Genomic DNA, 19,348 nt, shown 5'->3' on the forward strand with positions numbered 1-19,348 from the left:
CTTCTCGTAGCCTTATTCTCAAGGAAGGCCTGAATAACCTATCCGTAAAGAGATGACACAATTATAGGAATGGCTGCTGGGACACAGTGTTTTCTCACGGGTCAACTTCAATTTTCCCCCACTCTAAAAACAGGGAGAGAGAATAGAAGTGCCAATAAACAGTTTGACAAGCATGAGGAGATAACACATTAAAAGGACGTAAGTCCCAGTACCTAGTACATGTGATATGTATCATTGTTGGCTAATAGAATTGCAGCAAAAGCTCCCAGGATATTCAAAGATCTTTGCACCCTAACAAGAAGGATTCACCATGCACTGAAGATTCTTTTGAATTAGTTCATTGAGAAACTAGATAAGCTAACCTTAAAATTGAAATAGGGCAGGAGAGAGAAACAATACCCATACAGAGGGGCCCAAGGGACTTTGGAAAAGTGTTAAAACTTCCTTAGATCACTGAAACCTGAAAGAAAACATCAGTATCACAATCAATTTGGGCCTCAAGGTACTAAGTGGATCAGGACAATCAGGACTCCTGATTTAGAATAAAGTTTACAGAAGTAAAAAGCTGAATTCAAGTTCTGCAAGTAGTTTGGATGGAACAGTGAGTGAAGAGTAACCCTAGGAATGCCCCCCCCGCCTTTTTTTTTTCCTCATGTAAATAAAGTCACATCTACCGCTATCTGAAAAATACACTAGTAACATTTTTTTCAAAAGAACAGCTTAAAAGATTTAAATATAGGTCCAATCTGCCCCGTACACACACGATTACCACTAACAAAGGAAACACGCAGAATTCTAAAAGCTAGCAGCAGTGAAAAGGGTGTACGTGGGAAAAAAAAAAAAATCATTCTCTGAAAGGTCTTGTTCTGAAACCCGATAGTAATTTACATAAAAGGAACAAAAATAAAAGCATAAATCAAAACTTACACTGGCCTCTCCAGGTTTGCAGTCCAGCACAGTTTTAAGAGATTGCAAGGAATGGATAATGCACTGTTCAAACTGGGATGGCTAAAAGGCAAGTGACTTGTTAGCTTCAGATAAGCATGTCAAATGTATACTACACAAATATATAAAAACTTCCACGCCATATGGTAAGCTCTTTATTTCCAAATTATCCCAAATAGGGGGGGGGGGGGGGGGGGGGATCACAATTCATATATTACCAGAGGACCCTTTTGTAGTGATGTACTTCTATATTTAAGTTCTCTACAGAATTATTACCATGGACCAATGTACTTTTTTTAATCTGAATGAGAGCCTTCTACATCAAACAGTCTCCTCTAAAAGGGTCATGAAAAATTTTTATAGCTTGTTTGTGGTTGCATATATTGACAATTACATTACAGATGCCTGTGACACCCTCCTTCCCCTCCCTCTTGATCTAAGCTGGGATAGAATTTCACCTGGGATATCGGATATTTCTGCATTTTATTTCAGTAAAAGGTGTCTAAGAAAAATGGATTGAAAATGCTTTCACATGGAGGAGAAAAAACACTGGTTTGGGGGGCTTTTTTTACCTTCAGGTTTCCAAACCTGAAGTATAAATGTCTTGTATCAATTTCACTCTGAAAGTGCAAATGAGTTCACAACATCAGAGTCATTAGTCAGTTTTTCCTTGTCTTTCTCTCTACCCTGTTAAGTCACACTTTTTTTTTTTTTTTAATTAGGCAGGAAGCTGTTGTACAGGGCAATGTGAAGTAGAAAGGTGTCACTGCCCTGGAAAAGAGGGACATCATCCTATTGGAGGTGGACAAAAAAAAAAGCTATTAAGCCCGGTAAACCTGCTTTTCATCCAGTAGATGGTTTATGGCATGTCAGCAACTTTAGGCTTAGAAATAACTTTTATTTCTGTAAATGCTGGGGTGGAGGTGGATCATGAAAGTGATGCCTGCATGGCAACCTGAAAATCATGAAAAAAGCCACTAAGACAATCTGTATTTATTATTTTTGGACCCACTTAAAAGAAAAGAACAGCACTAAAGGGCTGCTCTTTTTTTTTTTTTTATTTCCGCATAATAAAACATCACACCTCAGAAGAAAGCTGTTCAGATGTGTTACTCTTTGGATATTATGAAGCTAAGTAAAGTTGGTTCTGTGCCTTACTCTATCTTTTACCTGGAATATAAATGCTAAAGGGGTTATCAACCAGTATTTCCCTCAAACTTATAATACAGTTTCTATCTGAAACCCAAAATGTCCCCAAAGAGACTGCCTGGCCCTTGTTTATACTGGTTCATTTTTGCTACGATTTTCGCTATAATATTACCACAATAAACTCTACTTTAGTAGATAAATAACCCTGCTATGACAAAAAGTAGTCAACTGCCACCATTAAAATTTGGTATGTCTCAACCATGGTCTCAAAAGGTATCTAGGGAAATGCTGCATAAAAGGAATTCACGGGTGATTTCTAAATGCAAAAAAGACTTAAGTAGTTTTTAGACAAAGATGGGTTAAGGATACAGCAAAAGCATAAAGAAATAAAGCTTTTGTGGAAGATCCTTCCTCCTCCCTCCATTTTACAAATGAATAGAGTGAAAAACAGAAAAGTTAAGGGACTTGCCCAAGTCAGTGGCAACTGAAACCAAGACCTGAAGCTGTAAATCTGGTTATAATACAATTGCCCAACAATACTCCTTCCTACAATGTGTATATTGTGATTGCTTAATGCCCTCCTACTCAAGTTCAAACATGTATTTATAGAAGCAAATAAGAAAAACTAAAAAAGTCTGTGGAGCATTCTCTTAGGTAATATACACAAAGCAACTCTCCCTCCCACAGGCCCTTTCTGCTTTCGCAGATTGTTTTTAAGTCACACCTACAACATGCTTGCTGTATTTTAGGCATTACTCATTACTGTTTATTTCCAGAAAGCATCTCACTAATTTATCTGAATTTGGTTTCAAGTCATTTGTTGTTGGTGTGTAGGCAACCTCCTAAATTAGTTGCTTTTCAGTTCAATTTCTCATTATAACATAAAAGTGACCTATTTATTTAGCTACAGACCAATTCCACGGTAGTGTGCCTACTAAGTTATGAAGCATTTTGATGTGAACTGAACTTGTTGTGACCTCAAAAATAGTTCTTTACTTCAGTAAACCGTCCCTAAAATAACAGGCTTAACAATGAAAGTTATTGTTCATCTCAGCAAAATCATGCTAGAGGTCAGCAGTAATTATACTGATACATTTAAATAACCCCACTTAAGGCAGAAAATTATGCTACATATCTTGATGCCCAATTCTTATTTATTTTTGTCTCTCAATACATGACACAAATATGCAAACTTTTATTTATGCTTTTTTTCCTCCCTCGTTTTGCACATTCAAAAATACTGCTGTCTAGTAGTACCATTATCACTTAAAGTTATTGCAGACATAATAGTTTAAGAAGTATAAATAACAATTGTGGAAAAGGAAGAAAAAAATAACTGTGTTTGGTGATGGGATATGTTAAGAGTGTTGTAAATAAGTAACCATACAAACAAAAAAATTTCGTATTTATCTTCCTATATTTTCATGTTTTAATAAAACTATAGACACCAGTATGCACACATATAGACAAAGTCCAAAATAATTCAGTTTTTGGAAAACATAGAAGCCAGTTTCATTACACTTGCAAAAAGAAAAAAAAACAGCAAAGAAAGTGCTTACAAGACACAGAAGTATACCCACCAACGATGTCAAACCTTCATTGTCAACAACCCAGTCTTCCTTTTCAGCCAACCTCTTTATATCTGTAAGACAGAGCAAGAGGGGGAAGGGGGGAGAGGGAGAAGGTACTCATTTTCATTATTAAAAACTCCTTGAACTTGAAAAGATAAACCACAGACATTGGGACTGCAATGACTAGGCATACAAGCAAATAGCACTAAAAGCTTCAAAGCTTTCAGCATTCTCAAATGACTAAGAATGGAACTCATACATGGTATGCTGGTGACACCACATAGAGAAGCATATCTATGATACATGGCAAGAATTGCATGAAGCACATCTTTTACTGGAAAGCTTAAAATTAAAGGAATATTGTGAAGGCTTTGGGTTTGTTTTTATTTTGTAAATTTTTAATCACAACATAAAATACTGCATTTAAGAACCCAAGTCTCTAATACATTATACTCCAGCTCTTAATTAAAAATGAAAGAACAACTATCTAGCATTTTAGCAAAGACAGAAAGGACAGCATATAATTCATATTCAGTAACTATAAAAGAGGCACAGAGTCCCCACTCAGGGTCAAGGATCAATGGTGCTACACTTTCTTCAAAAATACATGAAGGTATATGCAAAAAACACTCTCTTCCACTACCCAGAAGGTGCCAACTTCTATAGGCTTACTGAAGCTAACAGGAGCTAAGTCAGGATGTGAATCCAAAGCTTGTGCACTGTAAACAAAATTCCTCTACAGACGCATGCACTCTGTGTCATCGCTTTTTGGGGGGGCTTAATTGACTTGTAAACATAACAAAGATGAACTGCATGCAGTTTGTGGGGTCTTTGGCATACAGTTTTTCCACGCATTTGGAAATTGCTCATCGGAACTGTCTGTACATCAGGAAACTCCCTTTTAAATGGGCAAAAAATTCAGTGAATTACCACCTCTCCCCAAAATCCAAGAAAAGAGGATAACTAATGCATGCTGAAACATATCTTCACAATCTTAGTGCTTTAATTAGCTAAATTAGGAAGCTTGGTTATGGTGTCATACCCTGCAATTCTACATCTCATGGAAGTATAGGCTTAGTGAAGGATAAAAAGTATTATGAATAATTACTCTGTTCATGTCCCTATTTAGTAAACCTCTTAATTCAACCGATATTCTTGCAAGGCTTTAGATTGCACTGGTCAGGCTTTACATGTTTTTGTGGCTGCTTACTTCTGTATTCTGTTCTGATCTAATGCAAATACAAAAGAAACAAATTTCTTTCTCATATTTCACTGCTCACCAAATTCCAGTCAAATACATTCATGTAAACCCCCTGTCTAGTCTGGCATTCACATAATTTGGCTTTCATGACCTTTATGACCAGTGATCACATATGAGAGGGAAAGAACACAGACTGCTTCTCAGGGTCAGCATGAGTATACAGCGTTTATCATAAGACAACAAGAAAACCCTGTGTGTGGGCAGATTTGTCCTATTTAAATAGCTAATGGTAGAGTGCTTTATTAAAAATTCTAACTGATCTGAATGCCTTTAACAACTTAGAACATGCAGCAAGAGATGAGACTGAACTTTATATCAGCAGTCTATGCAGCTCATATTTCAGATTATAGAGGTGAGATTCAAGTCCAGGACAAGCCTTTTTGACTTATATATTAAAGACATAAATAACTGCACCTGACATCCATTTACATAGCTCCATGAGAACAACCATTAACCATTCTTTCACTGGTTCCCTAAAAGTAACAGTTTTTCCAAGGGCCCAACTAACCTGATCCTGTCTAGAAAAACTATCTAAATATATTCAACATATGCAATTTAGCTTTAGCTGATAAAGAACAAAAAAAGAAGGGTCCCATAGATAAGGCACACAATGCAACATTATGGAATGAGAATCATCATACAGGCAGACATCTTTTCTCCTGTTTGATGCTACAGCCAATATATAGGACTGCTTCACTGATAGGGGATGGAAGCAGCAGTCAAGGAAGGCTGCTGTTATTGGCTAGATCAAATCGATATACATTATCCAGCCAACATAACATACTGGCATCTTCAGGGATCTGATCTCTTTTGATTCAAGAAAGAAAAGTATAAATAAAGATGTTCAGACCAAATAGAGCATCATTCACACATAGACTGGTGAATCTGCTTTTATAAAAATCTAAGGTACAAACTACCACAAGAGTTTTTCTTCCACAGAACATATGTAGCCAGCAATCAGGACATAAGAAGCAGAAACGCTGGATCTGAACAAAGAACTAGGCTATCGTTATGATGCAACAAATAGGCAAAACTAGTAAAACGGCAGACTTTTTGGCCGAGAGCTTCATCATTAATCACGTATTGGAGCTCTCTGGACTGCACTGGAGAAACTAGGTGGATAGCTCAAGAGATTTGATAAGCTAAGCATTGTCAGCAAAATAGTCTGGAGATAGATACTTCCTTTGAAACTGCCAGGACATTGGAGGAATCACTCATAATTCCTAGACAGAGGGCAGTCAGTCCAATATGTCTCATGTCACATGCCATCCTCATGTCACAATAAAAAAAACCCCCCCCAAAACACAAAATCTTTTTCACCTACCATTCAAAAAAAAAATATAATTGATCTCAGTTGTGCTAAGTGAAGAAAAGCAAAAGAGACATCCTCATACTTTAAGTGAAATCTGAAATAGTGGTAATACTTTCTGTATAGAGTTTTAAAGAGACAAGACAACCTGTGTACTTGTATGGTGAACTAGCTTGATATTAATGCAGAAAAATAATGTTAATGCTGAAATTTGATTTAATAAAAGAATTAAGAGCCAAGAATACAATTCAACATTGTATCAAACAAACCACAGAGGCCTTATGATTTGTTGTCACCAAAACTTTAAAGATGTGCTTAATATAGCCACTTGCGCTTAGCACACTTAGGGCTTGAGTAAAACACTTAGCTTCATGTCAGCCTACAAAATAATGATGAATCATATGTTAAAGATTAAAACCTGATTAAATTGTAAGATTAAAAAAGCCCTATTTTTTTTTTTTTTTTAACATTGAGGTTAATTAGTCTTCTGGAAAAAAACCCTGCTAAGTGAATTAGTAGATCAATCTGCTCTGATTTTAAGAGAGACATTTATTTCTAGAACATTTACTTCATTCACATTTAAGTTTCAGAGTTGATACAAGACGGTAAGATGAATGGCCACTGATGCACATAGAGTCACATTAGATGTAGAGAACATGTTACTGGCCTTGACAATCCAGACATTTATGGCAAAAGCTGTGTACACAGCAGAAAGCCTGGGGATTATAATGTTAGTAAAAGGCCTTGGAAAACACACAACTAAAATACTTCATAAAAGGCTGTGGATTTTTTTTTTCTTGGGGATGGGACATTGCTTATTTAATTCCTCACTTTACAGAAGAACCCAAAAAAGAAAAAAAAAGTTATTTCCAATATGGGAAAGCTGCATTATGAGATAAATCACCTGCATTGTAAAACTGTCTTAACCCAAAGGAAACAGATTAAACGACTGTATTCATTAGACTAAGGGAAGAAAAGACTCATAACACACATTTCTGTCAGAGAAGTAAAATACTTGAGTAACTGTTGTGAGATATTACACAACTCAGAGGAGTCCACTACCACTACATATCTGTAACAAACATGGTTATCTTCCAGAACACGATTTCGCCTAATCAGAGGCAAAAAGCCATGATAGTAAGCAGAGAGACCTGCAGCCTTCTATTACCTTCAGCTGTGTGTTGTAAGGTCACTATAATGCAACGTACACGAAGGTCCAAAATAAGATCCTGGATGATCTGAAGCATATCATTAGGTATCTCGAGTGCAGTAAGAGACTCAGAACTAAGCCTGGAAAGCAAATAAAGTTAGACTGAAGTGTAAATCTGCAGGGTTTTTTAAGCTGATACAACTTCATTTAATTTTTTAGGTGTTTTCTGTGTAAGTGAATACAGTAGCTCCATCCACAGTGTATCTCTGAAAACTGATTATCCCATTCAGAGAAGATTAATTATTTGCTTAATTCAGAAGCTTGCAAATACAGATTTATTCTTCTGTAACATTACAATAGTGTCATCACAGCAACATGCCAACTTTTCCCACTGTCCTTTTGCACTTCCCCGCCTGCCCTTCTGCATCCATCTCTTGTCTTACAATCCAAGAATAACCTTTTTGGAGCAGAAGTAGCTTTTCCAGTGTTTTTATGTGAATGCCTAGATCAAATCCTAGGTCCACAACAGAGTTTGAGATATTGTTTACCCACATTACAACAGTAACAGCCATCAAGCTGCCATAAATGGTGATGTGGCTGTGCATCAGATTGCCAAGAATATATTCATTTAAGAAGCCAAAACACAGCTACTGCATCACCTGCGGAGTGAAGAGTGAATTCATTCACTGTTTTGCTCCCAAATCTGGGCACAAAACACCAGCTACTATAGCTGAGGATAGAAACATTCATTTCCATTTTTTTCTTTAGAAATAATAACACAGCAGCTGCTTGCAAGGAATAGCATTTTCAGCTTTTAACTAAAAGGCTGCAGTTGTGCTCAGACTTTAGTTAGGGGCACAAAGTGAGGTTCACTGCTTTTATCCAACTCTTGGATATTTAAGCAAGGACAATTCAAATGTAGTCATTGCTGTTTGCTCTACTGCTAATAATGAGCAAAGCACAGGTACCAGAAAATGCCAAAGAACAGGAGTAGGAAGGCACAAGCAAACGAGTTTGAGTAATAAGTAGAACATTTCCAATCATCCACCTGTAGGCTCCAGTTCCTTACCCCTGGTGTTGGGCATAAAACATCAAAACCCCACCTGACTGCTATCTGCTCAGCACAATGACTGAATTAGATCACATAAATCTGTACTGTCTCAGCCATCCAGGAAACACAGGATGTAAATACCCATCTGTGAGAAGTTTAAATGACTTTAGACTGCACAGAAGTCCCGTACTTAAAGTTGATTCCATTTCTAAGGGAGCACACAGCTGTCACATCCCTAAGATCATCTTTTTCCTCGTATAACTCACCCTAACAAATACATACCTTTCTAACCTTACAATAAGGCAAAAGTCTTGCCAGCAACGGCTTCACTTTATTGCACAGCTCTAATTTATCCTCTGAAACCTATTCATACTGGGCAATGACAGAATGGGGTACAAGTGCAACCACCCTACTTTAAGCTGTGTGATACACAGAAACAAGCAGAAAAATTAAGATCACACAGATGTAATGACAACTCCTTGTTACCTAATTTTGTAAGTTTTAGCATTCTTAAATACAAGCAGAAAACAGTAAATCATTTGTGAGATGACCAAAAAGAGTAAAGTTCTATCATGTGCTTCATAATGACTATGCTAGAAACTATAAAAATAAGACAAGCTATTACATAACTTTGCAACAAGTAAGGTTTTTAAGCAATGCGTAAACTCTTCATGAGAAGAGTCCACCTTCATCATTGGTGTGAGTCACAAGAATAGATTGTCAAAGTGTGTGAGCTCGAAAAGAAAAGTACTTGCAGCACTTGCAAAGACTTCTGACCTGGTCATCACTGCTCGGTACCCCATCATGGTATGTTCACAGTTCCTCTTCTCCAGATTGCCCCTTTTCTTCTCTACTTTTGACTGCTTTGCAATAAAGTCTAGCTCACTTTAGTAAAGTGCCAGCACAGGCATCAGTAAGAACATCAGGTAGGGAAAAGAGTGGGAGGGAGAGAGAATTTCCCTAGTTCAGTTGTTCATTACCAGAGCAGTGTCCAGAAAGCAAGAGGAGATTCTGTAAAAAACAGAGCCTTCATATATCCTGTAACCTCAGCCTGAATCATACATCAGATGGCAGGACTCTGAAGCACAACCAACCTTTAGAGAGTCTGTTGGTTAAATTTCCAAGCCAATATTACAGATGTGCCAGTGTGAAATTCTAGAATTTCATAATTTGAGTGAAATTGGATTGCTTTTCATAAAAGGGCAACTTTTTTTTTTTTCTAAATGGTTAAAGTACAGATAATTTAACTGACAACAGACTTTGGAAAAGTGTTAAGCGGACTTGACAACAGGCATGTATCACTGCTAGCTCCATCCGCAAGAATATCTGTATGTGATTATACCCCTTCCTTTTCTTCCTCTGTGCTTTGCTTGTTACCTACTTTGAAAACTGCAGATAAAAAGTACAGTATTATATCCAGGTATTACTCAAGTTTCCAAAACATAACGACAATTCTTATATCCTCCATAGACAAATAGAAGCGAATTCTGTATATTGAGACATTTTGTAATTAATGACGTGCACATTACTAAGTTCCTAAACAAACATAAGCAGAATGACATTATAAGCAGGAGTATCACCTTCCATGAAACAACTGTAAAAGTAAATTATGATGTAATAAATATACTATAGTGAGAAGCATGCTATTTTCACCCAGTTTGGCAGAGATGGGAAGATGTGTAGCAGATGAAGCAGATAACTGCTTTCTACCCTAAAGAATCAAATCCTGTTTCATTCATGGAGTGTCTGTGCTGTGCCAAGCAAATATTTTATTCAAATTTTTTCATAAGATGCTATGGAAAAAAATGAATATATCATTACATAATAAGGCTATATCATGAGACATTATTAATTACACTTCCGCATAGAATCCTAAGTCTGCCATAAATAAATTTTTGTAATCCTATTTTTGAAAGTGTTAACATTTTCAGTACTCAGGGTATTTAATGCAATAAACAAAACAATTTGACTTAAAGCACACATATTCTAGGAATAGCATCATTTTGTAGCTCCAGGGATCCATTTACCTTACAGTCTGGATAACATGCGTTAGCCACTGGCCAGAAAGTTCAGATTTCATCTCCCAGCCACCATACTGTCTTGATTCTCCTTCTCTGAGGCTGAATGGAAGCAAAGCTCCACGGATAAGTTTTACCAGAGAGTGCATCACTTCCTGAATCATTTTCTGCATTGGAAGAAGGGAAGGAAAAATCAAGCAAAAAGCTCTATCAATGTGCTTAAGCAGCCACGTACTTGCTATACACAACAGATTGGAATGTATGATTTACAGATGGCTCCACATGGTAGAGCACAGAAGGAGGTGTAAGGGCACACAGATGATTTAAGAAATCTGATTTTCAAGGTGGTGACACTAAAGTATCTTGCTGTGAAGGACAACTGAAAGAAAGCAAGGTTTTCCCCCCATAACTTACCTTGAAATCATTTTGTCTTTGCCTAGCGTTTTTCTTTGATCTTTCCATTTGGCCAGATTTTTCAGCAGTCTTGTGAAAATGAGAAAATTGAAAAGTGTAAGTATCTCATAACCACTGTTAAAATAATTCTGAAAAGGGGGGTTTCAAAGTGAAGAAGTGAAAACCAATGAGTTTATGATGCAATTATAAAAACTAACTCATGACATCTCAAAAAACAAAGGCTATATATATATCTCTATCAATAAACTCTACTTACTGTAGGTCAGTGTGCTAATGTTTACTTCTGAGGAACAATGTGTATTTAAGACAAAGTCAGAGACAAGCATAAGAGTAGCTCAAGCAATACAAACTTCATGAGGTCAAAGTTTTCTCACTGCAATGTTAGTGAGAGCTAAAACATATATAGTCCAATTGTGCATCAAGTCTATATGAAGAAACTATTTTCTCAGCATGGAAGCTGTGCAGAGAAGGACGTCAATGTGAAGTGGGAGACACTTCTTGGAATGAGGGCAATTTGGAATTGTAACGTGAGGGGGGAGGGCTGAGGGGTTTTTGTTTGTTTTTAGGAACAGCATTTTGTTGACAATGCTCTTGAATTCAACTAACTGTAAAAGAGACTCTGCAAAATAATCAGCATCTTCATGGACAGTTTGCTGCTTTGAAAACAGAGGAACGTGAGTACACTTTGCATGAGGCAGTTACAGTTGAAGAAAAACATGGTTTGACTAATAGTCTTCCTGTTTGTAGTTCTAGCCTTCTGTGGAGTCTACTCAGAACACGGTAGAGTATATTAACTAAAAGTTATTTCAAATACTGGGTTAAGTGCAGATGTAGAATTTTATAGTTAGAAAATCTCCTATTCTATGTATGTACAGCAACATCTACTGGACAGGAAGTGCAATAACATGACAAGAGTGTTCTCAAAGAGAATCAGTTTACTTTCAAGTGATTAATTTGAAATGCTGTCTTTTTCAAATTCCCTCTTTAGCTAAAGCATTTCAGACTTTTAATGTAAAACAAATCCTCTGAAGTAAGCAAAAACTAGAGAAAAATAAAACTGCTTAACAGTTTTGGAAAATACATAGCTATGAAACTCTTGTACTTTAAAGCTCTGAATTATACAGTTTCAGACAAGGAGAACAACACTCGAGTTACTGCTGCATATAATACCCACTTCTCTCTTCTAATGCCTTAAAAAGAAAATAAGCTCTATTCCTTTAAAATTCAGGTAGCTTAAAATTCATACTGTTTTACAGCTGGATTAAAAGAACAACAAAAAAATTCACAGATCTTTTGATATTTTTTTTTTTCTTAGTGGTTTTGCTGAAGACCAATCTTAAACCTTTCCTGCACAGACAGACCAAAACTATCTTGTGGTAAGACCAACGGTTACTACTCACATATGTGACTTCACCTAGAGTGATTCAAAGAACTCAACTTTTTAAACTGTTGAAAATACCACGTAAATCTTCAACTGACAATATTTTAAAGCATATAGCTAACCTTTCAGAACTAAAAAGAACACCACCCCAAAACTCCCAAACATGTACAAACCGAACAAGAAAAAATACAGTTTGAAATTCATATGTGGGGATTTTCTTTCCAAATTTTTAAAATGTCTTGAAGATGTGAATAAGCTAACTGAAATGACCCTCTACCATTTTCATAGGACTTTTCTTAAAAAACTGTAGCAATCACCTTGCTTCCTGAATGACAATAAATAGCAAGCAACATGGTAAAAGAAATTTCTTCATAGACAATTAAAATCTGTATGGTTTCTGACAGAAAAACATATAAACCTCAAGTCTTGAATGTGATGTGGTGACAGATACTCCTACATGCTCTAGAAGCAGCCCTCTAGTTTATGCCACCCGCTCCTCCCACTCATTCTCAGTTGATTATGGCATGCAGAACACACAAAAGGAACTGAGGGCATCATCCCTCCTCTCTCCCCAAGAACTTGAGGGGCTTCTATAAGGACCAAAGGAGCAGAAGAAATCAAATATATGGGGATTAATTTCTCACAAGCTCAGAATCTGGCCCTACAGAAGAGCAGATGTACCTTAAAGACTAACAGGAAAACTACCACCACCACCACCTTTTTTTTTTTTTTTTTAAATACATGGAAATAATGTTTTGTTCAGACATGACATAAGATCACTGCATTTTCCACTTGCAGTCATTTTCATGAGCAGAATTTCTCAACCTTGTTTACAGTTCAAGTCTCAGTTTCTCTAGAAATTGCTTTCTTTTTCATTGTACTCAAGAGAAAAAAAAAAATCACAATAACTTAACAGGTGAATTTGTAAAGTCTGACAACAGTACCATTGGAAATTAAATATAAAGGTTGTAATTTCCCTTCAGAAATTCATTATTTTTGTGAGAGTCAACAGTACTAAGGTTTATTCTTGATTCTACTTCTTTCACTGAATGTTATGAGTAAATGTCACCTTTCTTTTGATTTTTATCATGTAAAATGAGGATCACGAATAGAATCTATTTCACTGGAGCTATAATGCTCTGCATATTGTGTTCAACATACAAAGGGCTATAGTACCCATTAGCATCATCATATGAAAATGTTATATTGATTTACAGACAGTGGCAATAAATAGGATGACTGCTTGAGAAATTATTTCTTTAGTCAGAGAAAAGGAAAGTGACAAAATAAGCTTCCAAATTCCCTTTTCCCAAGGTTTTTGTTTTATTTTCTACAAAACAGCAAAGAATAGTAGATATCTATGGCTGCAGTTCTGCTTTAGGGATAATTTTGTAGTGCAGTACTGTAGCCATGATGACTTAAGTATTTAAGCACAGCAGGACACTGTAAGCACGGCAGGATAAAAGCAACCTCAATAAATGCAGTGATATAGCAACAGTTAAACAGAGAAGTTTCAGATGCACAAACTTTTACGTTCGATATAATAGCTGATCTGAATAATATGCATGTTCAAAAGCTTGCTTATTGTCCTGGTTTCAGCTGGGATAGAGTTAACTGTCTTCCTAGTAGCTGGTACGGTGCTATGTTTTGAGTTCAGTATGCAAAGAATGTTGATAACACTGATGTCTTCAGTTGTTGCTCAGTAGTGTTTAGACAAAAGTCAAGGATTTTTCAGCTTCTCATGCCCAGCCAGCGAGAAAGCTGGAGGGGCACAAGAAGTTGGCACAGGACACAGCCAGGGCACCTGACCCAAACTGGCCAACGGTGTATTCCATACCATGGGACGTCCCATCTAGTATAGGAACGGGGAAGTGGGGGCAGGGATTCGCCGCTTGGGGGACTGGCTGGGTGTCGATCGGCGGGTGGTGAGCAATTGCACTGCGCATCATTTGTACATTCCAATCCTTTCATTATTGCTGTTGTCATTTTATTAGTGTTATCATTATCATTATTAGTTTCTTCTTTTCTGTTCTATTAAACCATTCTTATCTCAACCCACAGGTTTTGCTTCTTTTCCCGATTTTCTCCCCCATCCCACTGGGTGGGGGGGAGTGAGTGAGCGGCTGCGTGGTGTTTAGTTGCTGGCTGGGGTTAAACCACGACACTTATTTTCGACCTGCTCTGCATCATCCCAACTATCTCTATATCTCTTTACAGACCAGAGGTTTTTTTAGGACCCAGAATGAGGGAGTCCAAATTGCAGTCAGCAGGACTTCCCAGTGATAGCTATGCAGATGAGGTGTGAACGAGTGCCTTATCATCTGTTGATGGAACAGAGTGCTGCCTCTCACTACACTTCAATCATGTGTTTGTCAGATTTGCTCCTTGAGAATATGCCATCACTACAGTTCTTCTGGAGAAGAAACAACATGGCTTGAGAATCAGAACTGAACTCTCTGTAAAACACAATGTCATTCTGTGACCAAATTTTAGCAATAACACAAACCCAAAAGCTACTGTATTTATCTGGTAATGATTATGATAGTGAGCTGTATACTACTCCTATGAAATTAATTGAGAGATGTATCCTTTCAAAATCTGTTAATAGTGTGCATATAAAACCAGCACATCATGAATCATTACTTTTTTTTTTTCTGTTTCTTGGAGTATCAAGATTATATTTACATAATTTGTAAAAACCATATCATCTGAGCGAGAAGGACTAGAAGCACAGGTGATGGCAGCTGACTGCACTTCCAGACTAGACTCCCCGTAGTATGTCTGTGTATACTGCTCTGGGCCTTGGTCATTTTGCAACTCTGATCTTCAACCTATCCTCACTTCCAAATACTTAAAGCTCGTGAAATGAGTACTCTTGTTCCAAAGAAAGGAAACAACTTTTTTCTGTATGACTTCGTCTTTTACACATCTCTGTCCTTCACGCAATTTGCTATTTCTTCAGATCACCAGTGAAGGGCAGCTGGCCCGCTATGAGTAACAGGTGAAACTACACAGATACTGACTCCAGCATCTGGAACACACACAGACACACGACTGGCAGAATTCTAAGTAATTCCACTGTATGCTTTTATTCTTTTAAAAAGAAAAAGAAAAATCTCACTTCTACAGGTTAGTATTGCAAGACGCCTTATAGTCAAGGTAGCATCTCTCAGAAGCATAAGAGTCTACATATTGTTTTATAAACCTCTCTGATTAAAATAAGTCATCACTTCTTCCAGTGAAATATAATATTTCAAACATAATTATTATGGACCTTTGTTACTTAGAAGTCTTTTATATAGAACAATCCATACCTCACTGAATAAACTTCCATTCACATAAGAAATCCAGAGCTTCCAGAAGTTGGGCAGCTGACTTACAACAAGCTTTGTCAACTTTTCAACAAATACAACTTGCTGAGGAGCTTTGTATCGCCAAGCTAAAAGGGGAGAGGGGACAGAAAAAGAAAAATTAAAAAAACCTTTGAATTAATAATAAAAAATGTACCACTAGCTTGCTGCTGCTTTTTATTACACAAGTGACTATACAGTGTATAAATAAAACCTTTCAGGTAGGAATGAAAAAATTTAAAGCTTGGTCCGTATATATGTACACAACTGGTACACATACAAGGTCTTTCTTCTTTTCTCATATGCTTACAAGGTGCCAGCACTATGACAGTATATAAAGAACAGGTCCCTTTGTAGGGGTACCTAACGCAATCTACCTAACAATCCATTCAGATGGCCTTCTGTCTTCAAACCACTCCAAAAGGTAAGGTAACATGAAAGCAATCAAGACATTAGAAGTTTCAAATGATGAGGTGGTGATGTTGAAGAAACAGGGCTGCTAGGATATGCTAGTGATTAAGGCAAACAGTGGGAATTGGAAGATCTGCTTTATTTAAAGCTTAAAAAAATTTTCCACTGTGGCCTGGGGCAAGTTGCAACCTCTCATCTTCATTTCCATTTCTTTGATAAAATGTTTTATCTGAAAAAGAGGGGAGATTCCAACATTTTTGTTAAACTCTGTAAATGTATCACTAAGTATATATTGAGATTCTTGAAGAACACCATCATGACATATAATACCGCGGCATCTCTCACTTCATGAACCTACTTACACTCCTGATACACTGGCTATCAAAACCCATCAGGAAAATAGCTTACATTTTGGCAGCAGATGACTTTTTTCAGTTTCTTATCAAATAGGGCAAAGGGAGGTTGTGGGGGGGAAGGTAAAGAGAAAACTGAAAAAGGGCAGAAGAAAGGTGCCAATTAATACAGAAAACGAAGGAAACTGTGAAATACTTTTCCGTAACCATCTGCCTTCTCCATTAAAACTTCTCGATTATGATGTTTTAACAAAACAGGGTATACAGATAACATTAACAGTAGTAAGAGACTTACATTTCAACTCAAGAATTAGAGTCTACTTTAGAATATTGGGAAAAAGAAGTCACAGCTTTTTGAGGAAAAAAACCAAAAGAAAACAAACCAAATGACATTTAAAGAGGTCCATGTTTCTTGGGTATTTTTGGTATAAACTCTGGTCTTTTATAAATGATAAAATTGAAAACATGATATTATCCTACATAACTGTGGAAATGCAGAAAAATGTTGGGTGAAATTGCACTTTTTGTCTTTAATCTGTTAGGGAACATTGCCTACACAGAACAGGAATTCACCAGTTTGGCAAAAATAGCTGCCTAATAGCACATTGGGTATGCTTCACCAGAGCCTCACTATTTTATTGTGTTGGTAACCAGTCTTGAATCTCCTTGAAGTACAGCATGCTTTCAGCAGCATACACTTGTTGAGATGCAGGTCAATTACTGGTCCATTTATTTAGTGGACAAATAAATATCTGCACTACCCAAAATGTTCTTTTTCATCATGGCCAAACAGTTTAGGAACTCTGGATTAGTATTTGAAAATAAAAAAAAAAATCACAATGGAAGCCCAAAATTTGGAGAGAGACTCTGATGTAACTGAAGTGTAACTCTGCTGATAGAGATGCATCTGTTTAGGAGGCATGAAAACTTCATGAAAGTTCAACCTGCAAAGCTCATAGTGTGGACACAGATAGGATGTCAGAGCACTCCATTTGCCAGCTTGGTTTATGACTGTCAGAGAACTGGTCTAGACCCAGTAGCAAATAACAGCTAATAAAAAACAGCTAATAAAAGCTATTCAAATAATAGCTATAACATCCTAAAGATGCAACTGGAGCTATTGCTTATATATCCTCATGAACATATGCTTAAGTAAGAGCTGAATGTCATTTGAATGCTACAGCTTTGAATTCAAAAGTAATTAGTTCAAACAATCTCATGGACAATCATTGTCAATCACATTGGGGAAAAAAAACACACCAAAACACCAAAAAACCTCAGAGGTGCCATTCCTTAAATTTGCTAAAAACCAAAAGGATGCACAAGCAGCCTTAAAACAGAGGACATCACGGCATATTGGGAACGGCAGCTCCTGCACAGGTATCATAAGCGGTTGGCTTGCTTTGGCTCTCCACTCAGAGAAGAGCGAGGATGGTAGAGCTTTCAACTGTTCCTAAGCATGCAGTGGGCACATGCACCTAAATATCAATGAACTCAACTCAGAGGCAACTCATTCTAACTCTAGGGTCTTCCCAGTAGATTGGGCTACTAAGGTATTATGATGATCCGATCCTTCAGTTTTCCTTTGAATATTGGTTTAAACTGCTGGTTACAGAATCTGTAAAGCTTGCTGAAGACTTATCTTTTCCAGTTTGTAAAAGGTTATGGATCCATAACTAAGACTCTAAAAGCAAAGATAACCAATTGAATTGAAATTGCCTTCCATAGATGCAACTATTTAAGCAGAGATACATGCAAAAGAATTCAAACAAGGAAAAAATAAACTGGATTTTGGATGTTGCTTGCTACATTAAGTGTGGCATGTGTATTAGTGGATGGTATCCAAGAACAAGCAGCAATTTACTGTTTTGCACTGTAACACTTGTCAAGCAATTTCATGCAAGGCTTTGGGCTGAGAAAGGACAAGGGTAACAGTAATACAGTAATGTAATTACTTGGTATACATGTATATTTTGAAGAGTGTCTAATTTATATTTTGAAATCCAAACATTCAACCTCAAACTGTGACGCAATTTAATTGTCTTGCATGTGAAGATACACTGTGGCAGCACAAGAATGTACAATTCTCATTATTCTTCATTTTATGTTCTTGAAAGAATCCCTTCATTCCTTCTCTTGCTCAAAAAACTCAGATATTTACACATGTTTTTTCAAGGAAGAACACAAAATTGGGAGAAGAGCAACATCAAAGCAGACCAAAGTCAGAAAGTTCTTCATAAAAACCTGCTTTCTGCAAAAAAGTACTTTGCTACGAAATGACCTATCCTGTGAAAAATGTGTTCTCTGTCTCCTGTGATGTCACCATTGAAAGACTCCTGAGATGAAGCTGTTTGGATAACGGTGTTGAAGACACATATGACACACAAGGGCTCAGCTGGTTGTGGACACATTGCTCGAGCTTAGTCACACACTTTTGTTTCTCTTTCTGGGTTTACAGAATTAGAGAACAAGGATCATATATATGAAGTCACAGAAGGAGCAAATGCAAGGAGAGTCATCTTAGCAAACACATGCAAAAGGTTTAAGAGCAGCAAAAGGTGGTAGGCAGTAGATGGTTATGTATGCAAAAAAAAAAATATTCTGGTTTCACAGAAAAAAAGACTCCTATTACCTTGTCTACATTTTAAGAAGCAGATTTCAGTTATGAACTGCTCTTTGCTTGCAAAAAACACAGAGGACCCCTTTAGTAAGCAATGGTAATGCATGAGAAGAAAGAATTTTATTCGGTAAGAAACCAAAACAAACACACAGAATGTGGGTTTCTTGACTACACCACACACTGGACATAGGGAACTGCAGCTTTGATTTTCCAAATAAAACAGATACCTACCATCATCACGGCCAGACTGAAAACTGCTGCCCCTTTTCAATGAAGCAGTTTGACTGAGATGGCCAATTGGTGATGAACGCACATCACTGTCCAGGTCTAACATGGGGCTGTGGAGCAATGAGTTGCCTAGGGAG

General features: G+C 37.0%; 1 protein-coding gene across 5 annotated transcripts in view; it reads right to left on the bottom strand.

Moving 5' to 3' along the window:
• EXOC2 (exocyst complex component 2) overlaps positions 1-19,348 on the bottom strand; it is a 137,904-nt gene that overhangs the window by 45,932 nt on the left and 72,624 nt on the right. For all 5 annotated transcript variants that reach the window (XM_052780272.1, XM_052780279.1, XM_052780296.1 and 2 more), the window contains exons 12-18: positions 19,215-19,340; positions 15,564-15,688; positions 10,869-10,937; positions 10,464-10,621; positions 7,404-7,525; positions 3,675-3,736; positions 928-1,008 (exon numbers count right to left, since the gene is read on the bottom strand). In XM_052780272.1, the coding sequence (XP_052636232.1) occupies positions 928-1,008; positions 3,675-3,736; positions 7,404-7,525; positions 10,464-10,621; positions 10,869-10,937; positions 15,564-15,688; positions 19,215-19,340 (743 nt within the window). The remainder of the gene's footprint in view (positions 1-927; positions 1,009-3,674; positions 3,737-7,403; positions 7,526-10,463; positions 10,622-10,868; positions 10,938-15,563; positions 15,689-19,214; positions 19,341-19,348) is intronic.

This window comes from Harpia harpyja, chromosome 1 (assembly GCF_026419915.1).
Source record: "Harpia harpyja isolate bHarHar1 chromosome 1, bHarHar1 primary haplotype, whole genome shotgun sequence".
NCBI lineage: Eukaryota > Metazoa > Chordata > Aves > Accipitriformes > Accipitridae > Harpia > Harpia harpyja.